At 33.5% G+C, this 13,439-nt stretch overlaps 1 protein-coding gene across 3 annotated transcripts in view; it reads right to left on the reverse strand.

Annotated features, from left to right (window-relative positions):
- VAChT (Vesicular acetylcholine transporter) overlaps positions 1 to 13,439 on the reverse strand; it is a 75,482-nt gene that overhangs the window by 35,297 nt on the left and 26,746 nt on the right. The window contains exon 3 of one of the 3 annotated variants that reach the window (XM_053749555.1): positions 3,290 to 12,735. The exons of the other annotated variants lie outside the window; for them this stretch is intronic. Coding sequence (XP_053605530.1) covers positions 10,738 to 12,564 — 1,827 coding nt within the window. The 5' untranslated portion in view covers positions 12,565 to 12,735 and the 3' untranslated portion in view covers positions 3,290 to 10,737. Of the gene's footprint in view, positions 1 to 3,289; positions 12,736 to 13,439 lie in introns of those variants that run through there. 3 annotated transcript variants of the gene reach the window in all.

A 13,439-nucleotide genomic window follows, 5' to 3' on the forward strand; every position in this document is an offset into this window, starting at 1 on the left:
GTTTATGTTGACAACGCAGCACCTAAACTTATGTCATTGCGGAGTTTGTGCCAGCTGCTTCTCCTTCCATGTGAAGTGAAGAACAAAGAGTAGAAAAGCATAGTTTGAACTCCGAAATTCAACCGTACCGAAGCAACCAAAAACTCTCAGAAAAATAAAGGTTAAGTTGTTCCCTATGCCCATCCTAACCATGGCTATAGCAACATAAATGTCAATTGATTTTTTGGATAAATTGTTCAAATCCTGAGCAAAATTACATGTAATTGGATTCAGGATTCGATAAGGTCAAAGCGATTTGCAGTTGCTTTGTTTTCGTTACCCCTAATGTTTACATGAATAAATAATAACTTCAAATTAAAAAAAAAACATATAAGCAAAATGCCGACGAACATGCGCACTTGAGACTAAAATGTAGGAAAGCGGGCCCTGGGCTCCGACGCTCAACGGCTGATGAAATAACCGGGAAAACGTTTAGTTCAGAGATACATTCTGAAATAGTTACATGTTGCAAACCATCGCCTGGGACATTCTGTGGGCGAAGTGCGGATTAGCATTTCACTTCTCACCATCGAATCGATTCGAAACGAGACACAGCGAACCAATCACATTACGCCATTGTGTCGCAACGACAACCACACGGCAATGTGAATGGTTCGCTGCGTCTCACTTCGAATCGATTCGATGGTGAGTAGTGAAATGCTACCCCGCACTAACCCCTCTGATCACAGGCGGACGCGTTAACCAATGCAACTACACCGCTTCAAAAATACAAAACACCACAAAACAAAGATTCACACTATATAATTGACTAAATATAAAATAACGAACGAATGAAGAAGTTAATTACGAAAAAAACACACTGTCTTCATAGAATGTTGATAAATTGATGATGTAGTCAGTTGACGTTCCTTATTACACAAAAAATTTCTGTTCCTTTTAAAACAGAATACTTAATTCCTCCAGTACAATTCAAAAAGTCTGATTACAGAATTATACATCAAAAGTTTCCATACAAGGGGAACATGAAATTTGCGGGTATTTTCGTTTCGTTTTGTAGACGAGGGGTGAGGGGTGTCAGGGAGGGGGTTTAGAGGTTGTAGGGCCGGGAAAGGGCTATGAAAATTTAACAAGATGCCGACCCCAATCGCTATATAAAACGCTTAAAACCATTCGCGGCCTATTAAAATGTTATTTTGGTTCAAGTGCCGATTGATTGTATCTGTTGTGTATCCTATTTTTATTGTACTATTGTGTTCAATATTTTAAAATGTGCTTTCGAGTGCGTTAATTGCTAACACCGGTGTTATGTTTTCTTTAAGTCGCCTAAAGGCATCTGACATGACTATTACAACTACCTACAACGGTCTAGTGGCAAGCAACACACACTAGTAAACATAAACTGTATGTCCACCAGTGTGCAGGTTTCCTCACGATATTTTTGTAGTTTTAGTAGTTTGTAGCTTGTGAGAAATGACTATAAATATAAAAATTGACGAGAAAAAGTGCTTGTGAAGGTCTAGTTTCTGAATAAATGATTTGAATTTTTTTCCTTGTTTTGGTGGTCTATGAAACACGATACAGGAGTTAGGTTAGTATACAAACTTATGTTCCACGAGTGGAATTCAAACCTGGGACCTTCCGATCACAGGCAAACGGTCTTAACCACTTGACCACTGGCGTGAAACTGTTGAAAACCAACACTTATTCTGGGTCACTGAGCCCAGACAGTAAGAAAGATCAATCTAAAATTACTCATTAGCCTCCTAGATCATAATACTATTTAGTTTTATTAAATACTAGCAGCACTCGGCGCTTCGCTCCCGCGGGAATTTCGGGATAAAAAGTATCCTATGTGTTATTCCAGATTATATTCTACCCATGTACCAATTTCATAACAATCGGTCCAGTAGATTTTGCGTGAAAGAGTAACAAATATACATTATATATAATGTAATAATTGGGATTAGTGTAGGATAGGATGTTGAAAGACGATAATAAAACATTGTAATAATTTTGATGCTTTGTTCACAAACACTGCTCATATTTCCCTGACGCCACCGAAGCACACTGAACCCCAGTCGTAGCACGTTCGTAGCCGCGTAGCTAATTGCTACACGGTCGTAGCGGGTGGACCAAATACAATTAATTCTGGTGGCATGGGTTGTGGAATTCCCGAACAAATCCAATTGTTGTTTTATTAATAAGATAATAATTTTGATTAAATGATAAATATATGCTTTCTTTCTTACGTTAAAAAAGCCTAGTTTGCATGAGAATCATAACGACGAGAATAAAAACAATTTTATTCATTGATCACGTAATGATAGAAGTAATACAAACTTGACATGCATCAGTTGATTACCGACAGACGGGACCGTTGAAGTTAAATATCAGCCATATAACTAAATAAAATACAAATAGCAAAAACTAGCCCTAATTTAATTACTGTAATGAAAAATAACCACCAGATACTGATTCATCCAGTACTATATTATCTGTAGTGAATACAGAGGGCACCTTCACAAACATTCGTCATTCTGTGTACAAATACCTCGCCCTCGCTAATTTGACTAATTACCGAACATCTTCCTGTTGCCGCACCCTGTATATCCCCCTTTCTTCTTGTTGCCAATGGATTTTCACCCCTGCCTCGTTGCAGTAAAGATCATAGTGTTTTGAGCTTGAGCTTTATAAAGATTGACAAGTATATCAAAGAAAAATTAACTTTTCGTGCTAAAATTTAAGGTTCATATTCTAATGCCCGATTAGTTTTTGTTTGTGCGTTATCGATGTTTGCAGAATCGTTTGGTTTGGTTTTAGTTATTTATAAGCCATTGCGGCGCGCAAGTAAAATCTTGCATTTGAACTTGTTCTCTTGTATATCCTTTCAATGTTATATAAAAAGCACCTGCCCCTGTCGCGTCTGTCTGTCTGTACAAATGCGAAATACTCAAAAACTAACGGATGGGTTAAAAATACCCGCATCAAAATCCGTTGCGTAGTTCTAAAGATCTAAGCATACACAGAGGAGCGAGTTTATACTATTTAGTGATGAGACAGTAGATTGGCTACACTGATCGTTTTAAAAGGAAATGTCTCTAATTCGATTCCGGGTTCGATCGAGTATCATTACGTATTAGTATTAGTGGAGCCCATCGCGATATTTTTATTTACGTACGTATATATGAGTAACTTTTCGAAATCTATATTCTCCAGATTTCAGTTCTTTTATGATATATTCTAACACTTATATCAGATGAGGACATAGTCTAAAAATAATAGAAAGGTATGGTGTAACAATTTTATTCGATCACTGAATATTTTGACCACTTTACGTACAGCTAGATAGAATATATTTGATTATAAGATGATCATTACAATTCACTAACTTACAATGTATGTTTTTGGGAAAAAAAGCTGTCACTCATTTATAAACCACACGCGACACGTATGATATGTCATGTGTTAATGTGAGTTAACATGAACCTTCTACAAATAATTTACTGTCAACACGTTTTTTTAAATATGTTTTCTTGTGTTGAATATAATAAATCGCCGTGATTTATATGTCGGCCACAAGAAACAAAAGGTTCGGTTAAATTAACCAGATTCTTATTTCTTTTGTTTTTACATATATTATTATCGTGTCATCTCCAGTGGGGCAGAGGCTGAAGAATATTTCGTCATAGCTATTTTTCCTAAAAACAATTTCCTAAACATCCAACCATTATATTACATAACTATTCAGAAAGCTTTAACGTACAATTATAATTAACAAATGATTTCAAAGGAAATGTATGAATCAACAGTTATCATAACGACTACATACGTCACCTATATTACAGTTATCAATCTAGTTATGCATTTACTGAAAAATAATTTATTTTTATAACTCAAAAACGTCCTGTGAATGCGACCACCTCAAAATGTTAATACTTTTCAGTAAATATATCAAACTATACTTAATTATTTGGATATAATGTCATCTAAATACAGACTTACGCGAATGAATGATTATATATAATGATTTAATAATAATAGTGGTTATATTTCCACTTTTATTTAAGTGAAACTACACCAAGACTTAAAAACAACAGGTCAAATGCCAAATCGTAACAAATCTTGGAGATAAATTAATACTATTTTATATCAGCTAAGCTTTAAACTATCTTAACGTTAAAAGCGAAATGATTAAGAAATCCTATGGATTCCAAACGAATTATAACGAACAAGGTAATTTAATCGAGATTTTTTTATAACAATAAGCCTAATTTTTGAATATTAAACTATTGCTAGACAATAATTTTTATAAAAAAATATCTATTGTACAAGCAATGTACAGCGCGCAATGAGATAGCTAATTCTGTCACGTTGACTTTAGCTTTAAAGATACTATATTGTATAGCACTGACGAGCTATTCCCGGAAAACCTAACTCTACAAAGATAAATAGCGCCTAAAACATAATATTTAATACAACGAGAGATTTTTGCCCAGTGGGCCTCACGGCTGCCTTAAAATTAACACGGGTTACTTGAAAACAATTAATAGCCCTTTAATTAAAAATTTAGCTCAAATTAATATTATTCTTATAACTTTTTTGCCATCATTTTAATGTAAAAACAAGTTTTAAAAAAATCGAAAATAGACGAAAGGATTTTTTTTTTTTAATATTGATACGTTACAAAAAGTCACATTATATTTTGAATCTAACTTGTCTTTTAACGAGGAATTGTAGTTTTTATAAAAGTATAATTCCTTGTCAAGTTTACCTTATTGTTAGAGATACAAGAGAATGTAGAACCTATACACATAGAGCTATATAGACACTACGTATAGTAAGTACAGAAGTGCCTAACTCCGTAACTATCACTCATATTTGTGTGGGCATCCATTCGCTATATGTACATATTGCGAGTATTAACGTCTAACTTTATTAAGTATACTATATCTTAAAGTATATTTTTATTATTTATATCTTTTTATGTGTAATTCTTTGATATTACGACATGGTTTTTTTGTTTAAAAATTTGATGAATTTATTGAATACAACTAAAATGATCAATTAAACAAAAAATTACTTAACAAACATTAACTTAATGTTTGTTAAGCAATTTTTTGTTTATCAATTAATAAGGATTAATATTTATGGATGTATTTAAAGAATTTATATGAACAAAAAATTAACTGTGTTGTGATATTCATTAAATGAATTTATTTTTTTATGTATTTAATAATTTAGATTTATTCTAATCGAATAACTTAAAATTATATATTTTGAAATTATAATAAATTGTCAATTATTACTTTGATTATAAGTTTTAGTGTATAGTCAAATGAATGGACATGCCACATACGGTGCTAGTCCCATTGCAAGTTTCTAATACAAACTTGATTATTTCCTATTAAACCCATCTCAATACAAACATCTTCCAAAAGGATCTGCTCTCAATCTTGTTCCTTATAGTTTAGAAGTAAGAAGAATTAATATGAAAATATGTGTGTTGTGATAATGATAGCAAATTTGAATGGTTTAATGAGTAAAGCGATTAATTATGAAAATACGATATAGATTTAACGGACGGGTGTTGATCTAAGAAAATACTAGCTGCAGGCACATGCTATAGTATAATAATCATAAAATAAATATAAATAATCTATTCAGACACTCATACAAGTCTGCATGTCATAGTATACGCAGATATGTGTGTTTTAACAACAACATTTGACCATTTATATCCCCCCTGACCTTGGTTCAGCTGGCTGTACCACGGGTACGTGACTGATATAGAATAGTCGAACCTTGCGTCTATTTCCAATGTATTCTCAGAAATATAAATGTTCTTTGGTTATTTATAACATTTTTGAAGTAGTAAAAATTATAATGAAATATTGTGAAATTATAAAAATATATTTTAACATAATGTGAAATTTTTGTTGTTATTTTTTTTCTAATAAAATTTTAAATTAATATATTTTACTCGTAATTACTGTAACATGTGCTTGCAGTCAGTAACGATTCAAGAAGAATTACTAGGATTAAAAGTATATAGAAGCACAAGCACACATTCCCTACATACACATCATTATTTTACCATCATTCATTATATATAACTATAAATAATAATTAAATATTTAAATTTTTAGAAAATATATTTTCGTAAAATATAATCTATAAAATGATGGATTAACTGATATTCGTATTAATTTGCAAAATGTTGTAACGGTGAAGATTAAATATAATAAGAAAAAAGAGATTTTCATTGGAATAAGAGTTTTTAACACATTGAATGTGTTGTGATTAGAGATAGATCGTGCCGCTCGCGCTCACTAACCGGGTTACTCCCTCCAAGTTACACTATTAGCTATATAGTACAGTAGAATTGACAAGAAAATTCACTGTCCATCATACGATAGTCACTTCTAACGAAGATCCCGATTTAATGCAAGAAGCATTAAGCTCCCTTGAGCTTCAGTCTGTACAAGTCTTCTGAAAGCTTTGCTGCTTTTCTCTTGTCATTATAAAAGCCAATATAAATACGTATTTAAATGATAGTTTTATCGTTTCGAGATTTATTCTTTTGTACATATGTATTTCATAAAAATAATTTACTCCCGGCTTTTACAAATTTGGAAACAGTACGTAGACTAAATTTCCATATTATTTTCTTACAATATATATTCAGTTGAAAATTAACGCTACGTTTTACAATATCATAATAGACGATACATACAAAACTATCTCAAAATTGTATATGTACTTACGTCTAGTGATATGTCTGCGATATCGGTTCGTTTATTGCTGATATTATATATTAATATAATTACAATGTAAAGTATATAATTGCACACACATTAAATTGATTAGTTTCACATTTCACAACATAATTGCTATTCCATTATTCGTGTATTCTGATTGAAGTATAATTTGGGTTTAAGCAAGAATTTATTCTGTTCATGTTTATATATTTTGCTAATAAACGATTTTCTTCTTCCTATTAGAAGGATGAATGATAAGTTTTTTTTTATTTTCAGCACTGAAACAAATAGTGACACAAATCACTGTTACCAAAAACATATTCAAAATGTGTTCGTCAAATTCTAATAATCATATAATCAAAATACACGAAGCAATGATTCACTTAAATATAATATCAAACCACTTTGTGCTGATCTCTACTAATTAATTGAATTTCGGGAGAATTTGACACCAAAATTGACTCTAACTTACGATTATACTTTAATATATTTCAAATGTATCGTTTTGAAGATCAATAATAAGTTTTAAATACAATCATATATTTATTGGTGTAAAATGAGCACCTACAATTTAAGTTTCATTCAAATAAATTATATATAGACTATTTATTTTAATGTGTTTAAATGTCTTGTGATTTATGAATCAATTTAAACATAATTTTGGTTAAATCTTTAGGACTCTATAGGACTTAGAGTACTCAATAAATATCTCAAATTGTTTTTAAAACTCACTATAGTTAAGTAATGCGAAACTAAGTATAACAATGGGTATACTTATTTAAGCATTTTGTGCAATGAAGTAATTTTGTGCATTGAAAATCTACGTAACTCTATTGTACTCTGCAGGCTAATCAAAGGTTTTTTTAATTTATTTTGTTCCATTTCGTAATCGTCACGGCAATCAGTAGTGGGTTAAGTGAGATTAGCCGGTTATTATATAAACTAAAATCATAGTATATACTCTTAAAATTATTATTTTTTAATTGTGAAGCTGGTATATCTTTACTTTCTTTTCATAAATTTTACAAATGAATATATTACTGACGATATTTTCACATTAGTCTTTTACAATTATTATTCTGTAAAAAATAAAAGAAATATATTGAATATGATAATGATAATATATTGCAAATCTTGGCTCTGATTACCTCGTAAGGGATCAGAACGAGATCTGCAATAATGACATTAACATTATAACAACCTTTAACTCTATCTAATATTGAGGCGAAAACATGATAGAAAAACATTAATTTTAAATGCTACAAATATATATAACATACAAAAAAAAATTTAAGTTTGAAGTTGAAATTAAATATATGTATTTTATATTATTTTAGATCAACAATAGTAATAGATAAACCAGCAAATCTCAGCTTCACCACAACCGCTTTGACCGTGACCACATTTCAACTGCAAACAAACACTGAACAGACCGATAACCGATACATCACACGCACAATATTCACAATAGCCACGTACTACACACTCAATTGACTTGTCGGGCGCTTTCGATTTGTTTTACAATTATTTTAACATATCTTCGACTCTTGTTGTGTATGCGAACTAAATTTCATGGTCGTTTGGGGTAGACACATGTGATATGCATTGTTTCCTTACATATGTAATCAAAAACTATATATTCCTTCTCATAATATCATATTACATACGCATAGTAACGTAATCTGTCTATCTTGTTTTAACAAATCCATAAAATGCAATGAAATGCTTTGTTCTGGTTTAGATAAAATATTTTGATTAATTTAAAAATATATAAATTAATTAAAGATTATTTGATAAGCTTCTATTCTTAGATTAATAATTTAAAAATTTAATTTTTAGATTATGTAATGTAAATATTTCAGTATATAATTCCCAAACGACCTGATCGTGTAGTAATTGCCGGTACACACCGCTAATCAATAAATCCTAAGTTAAAACGACTAATTACACTTAGAGAAAAATACAATATACAATAATATAGTACGTCTCCTTAGCCTAAATGAATCAAAAGATTCTGATATGTTTCGTTACCTTGGTTGCAACTTTATCACAAGTTGTGACTTAGCCTAATTGATATTTAATTGATATAAGTTTGATACGAATTGATTTAAGCGAATACTTATTCTAATATTGCTGGTATAGCATAGGAAGGGAATTTATGTTTCAAAATCCTACTTATATGACGTAAATACACAAACCGAGCGATTTTACTTATAAAACAGGCTCAGAGATCAAAAATTTACACATAAAATTTATTAATCACAAAGTTCATAAAAGTGAGGAGTGGTTATCTCCGATTAGCATTTTGAGACAATTTTTGTAATTCCACTAAACTTGATCTCCATTTAACTTGTATACATTTCTCTTTTTGATTTTTCTTTTTATTCCAATTTATGTTTCTCAATGTTATAATTATAACATCGAGAAAATTGTTCATCTTGTATATTTCCTTCATTTGCTAGTCGTATATCTAAATTATAATTATTATTAATAGCAAGATGATACGACGGGATACTATATATTTTCATATATAGTTAAGATAACATTTTCGAAGGCGAGTCTCTAGTAAATATTTACTAAAATGTTTAATTTTACTTACAAAAATATTTGATCACTCAAGAAATTACTTGATGTGATTAATTCATTACTTCATAGTTCAAGGTTAATTTTAATGAATTAACATTTTTTTTGATCCATTGAGCTGCCTTAATGTTCTTTCACACTTTTTATTTAGAAAATGATTATGTAATATTTTTCCTACAACACAAATTTTACTTATACATTTTGTTATTATAAATTCAATTGTCCTCATAAATGTTGTAATGAGTATAATAATTTTGATAGAATTCAACAATTCGTCTTTGCAAATTAAAAAATGCAAGTGCCAAAAGATTACGAATATATATGATATCTTAGGCCCTTACCAGTGCAACATGGTCGCCGCCTACAGTGCCGTGTAGGTCCTATTCGATTGTCTCAACTACCTTATAAAACTAATAGATGAGTAATAGTTTAGCTTATGTTATAATTACATTGTTACTTAATATCATATCGGCCATTGCCTAAACAGCTACTTCAATCAAAAAGAAAACTACTTCATTGCCATTTGTATCTTTAAATTCATTATTTCTTCGACTTAGAAATCATTTATTTATCAATAAAATTTTTTGGTCACGCGTACACTTTTTTTGCCTCTTCCTTATCAATGAAGGTGAAACATTGGTATATTTTGTTTTATAGGTTAAAATTAGTTTTACCTTTTAAAATCACTGAAAAAAGGTACCTTTATATACATCACGATTATTTTCCATTTGAATTGAAGTAACTGTACAGATCTGCGCTTGTGCGTCATCCTTGATATGTATTTTGCCATCGATATACGTCACCATACTGTCATCATTTCATTACACACGATTGCCTTGCTTTAGCTATACGCTTTAATCATTAGAATAAGAATTTGTGTGTCTTGGTCAAAGACTTAGATTACAGTTGTATTGGTTATTTCTATCTATATACTAAAGAAGGCATAACAGTTGTATCCGAACAATGATTAACAAGGAAACAGAGTGGTTGCCTTCAAAACGAATTTTATTAATCAAACGAATAATTAGATTCACTTCTTCACAATGTTATAGTCTATCTACTTTTGCAATCTATTGATAAATCACCTCTTCATTTTTTGTAACATTAATATGATTTGATTAACACATAATAGACCAAGCCATTTTTTGTTGCCTGCTTAAATTTCTATAAGTGATCTAAAACAATACTTACACGTCGTCGCTTTGAAGGCAGCCAACGAATATACTACAATAGTTTTTAGTTACAAAGCACAGCTAAAATAGACATCTAGTCAGACACTAAGTAACCAGCCGCCGATGGATGCGGCTCAGTGATCGAAGTAATACCCAAATATAAGACATTTATAATTACACAACAAGTAAATTCAAAAATAGACAACAACACTGAATTAGGAGCTCTAAAAGCCTTGCCGGAAGGGGTTCTTGACGGGACCGGGGGTTGGTGCTGCTGGCGCAGGCGCCGCTTGTGGGGCCTGCTGAGGGGCCCGGAACGGGTTGCTAGCTGTAGGCTGGGGCTGTGCCGGCAGCTGACGGGGCTGACTGTACCCTTGCTCTTGCTGTTGGTACTCTTGTTGATAGCCCTGCTGTTGTTGTTGGCTATAGTTCTGATACCCTCCTTGATATGACTGATCGTACGAATATCCTGTATTGGCATCGACATTAGACTCTTGCACTCCCGACTCTACCTGCCCTGCTACATTTGAATATTCCAAATGGTTTTTGTATTCTCCGTTCACAGGCCTCTGGTCTTGCATACTGTAAGTCTGGTACTCCTTATCTGGCGGATCCGCCATGAGTATGTTAGCCTCGTTCTCGAATGGCTTGAAGTCGTAAATATTCTTGAGGTACATTAACATGGGCGCATATAAAAGGTTGCTGAAGGCTATGAAAAGATTCAAGGCTGTGAAGCCGATTGCCTCGACTACTTCTCCTGCGATGATAGGCCCTACAGCGTATGCGAACGAATATGAAATATCGGCAATCGCGTAGATGCTTCCATATACAGAAACATAACGCACGTCAACTAAGTAACCAAGTGTAGGTAGTAAGGCAGTATCGATTAGAGCAATACCAAAACATATTCCGCAAATTGGTATCATCAGCATTTTGTATGAATTCGCGAAAGGTATAATGAAGCAACACAGACCTTCCAGAGCTAACCCACCGGCTGCCATGAGCCACTGCTGTTGAGGATATTTTCTCGCCATCTTGACTGTGATAACGACACCAAGAACGTGAGGGAAGAAAGCAGGTAGCCATATCATGCCGATCTTCCAATTATCTTTTGTTAGATTGTCTTCCATCCACATCGAAATTGTTGGTTCGAGGAAGGCTAGTGCAACGTTTGACATCATCAGTGCTCCGGCACAAACGGCGATGTAAGGGTCCATTAAGAGTTTCCAGATGGGGGTGCCAGCCACTTTAGGTTCGTTAGCTTCCTTCATTTGAGTTTTCAGAGGTTTCATTACCAGTAGTAACATAAACCCGTCTATTAAGGATATTAATGCAAGAATTAAAAATGGCACTTCTTTACCAGCGAATTGGTATAATGCACCGCCGAAAGGTGGAGCCACGAGACATCCGAAACTTATAAACGCGAGAGCTATTCCTAGAGCCTTTGACCTTTCATTTTCTTCTGTAAACCTGTCGGCGATCATAGCTAAACCTGATGTGTCGGCAAATGCTGAACCGACTCCTTGCAGACTTCTTGCGAAGAAAAGCATGCCGTAACTTCTGCCGCAAGCGAAGATTGATGTAGAAAGAAACATAATGATAAGTCCGATCATCATGGGAATGTCGTATCCAATACGGTCGATTAAGGCACCGGAGAATGGGTTGATCATCAGCTGCACGATAGCTTTAGAGGCGAAGAGAACACCAGTTGCGGATTCTTGGCCCTCGTGCGATGCGGGAATAATTTTGGTTGGCGTGATGGTTTTGTTGCCTTCTTTGTATGGTGCTAGTGTGACTACATGGTCGTATGCTTCCTCGCCCCATGCGCCTATATACCTCAAGTAATCAGGGATGATAGGTACAATAACCATATACAACATATTATCTAGAAGCAGCGCTATAGATACTATCACCAGGATGATCTTTCGTTGCGAGGTGGGTTCCTGAATCTTCTCCCAGAGTACCTCGCGGACCTCTCGCACCTCGAGGTTCACCACCGGTATGACCGTATGGTCTATCTTCTGCCATATCGACTGAGGTCCCTCCGCCATCTTCAATGTTGTGTCTTTCGTTATTTCAACAACTTTATCTCGTGTACGAGATATGGTTCATATTACAGAGAATTAGTTTCATGTCTTCTTGTTGTAGAAAGTATTACTGTATCGCTCACAGTACATTTGTTACTGGTCCCGCGGCGCGACCCTCGCTTGGGACTTCGGAACCTGACAACAAACAGAAATGATCATTTTATTATCATTTCATTGACTAGAGCGCGCGTACAGAGGCGCGGGAGGGGGAATTGTTTCAAAAGGAATTTGAGTCGATCTTTGTTTCTGTTAGTTGCATGGTTCCGGTCCCGAAAGGTCAGATTTTAAGAGATCTTCGATTTCCAAAGATGATTCAGAGTCCTTTTGAACAAGACACAGTTAAGATAAGAGCCTGAAAGGTCGTACTCGACACCATCTGTAACACTATAGCTATCGCAGATATTATAGACACAAATAGGCATGGTATAGGTATAAATATCATTTCTACATTAAGGAGTTTGTACGCTGTTCGTCGTTTACTACACAAACGATTCATACTTTTCTGGACTGCAGATACTACTATAACAATGAAACTTTTTTGCGTCCAACTTCTAACTTCTTGTCCGCCAAAGTGTTATAAACCATAAATTGCGTGTGCAAAATGTTCTTTTAATATTTGAATAAGATTTTTTAAGATACTGAAATCTGCCATGGTAAAATATATTTTCTGTGAAAAGCAAAAGAAAAACCATTGTAACAAGCTGTTAAGTTGAAATCCAATTTGCCTCGTCTCCGCCCAAGGAGATTATGTCACGTTGCCTCGCCTGCCTCGCCTCAGACCTCGGGCTCCCGATACAAATGGCTCGATCGCTAATTCGATCCCGGCGCGGTGTTTTCCA

This window comes from Plodia interpunctella, chromosome 9, assembly GCF_027563975.2.
Source record: "Plodia interpunctella isolate USDA-ARS_2022_Savannah chromosome 9, ilPloInte3.2, whole genome shotgun sequence".
Classification (NCBI taxonomy): Eukaryota; Metazoa; Arthropoda; class Insecta; order Lepidoptera; family Pyralidae; genus Plodia; species Plodia interpunctella.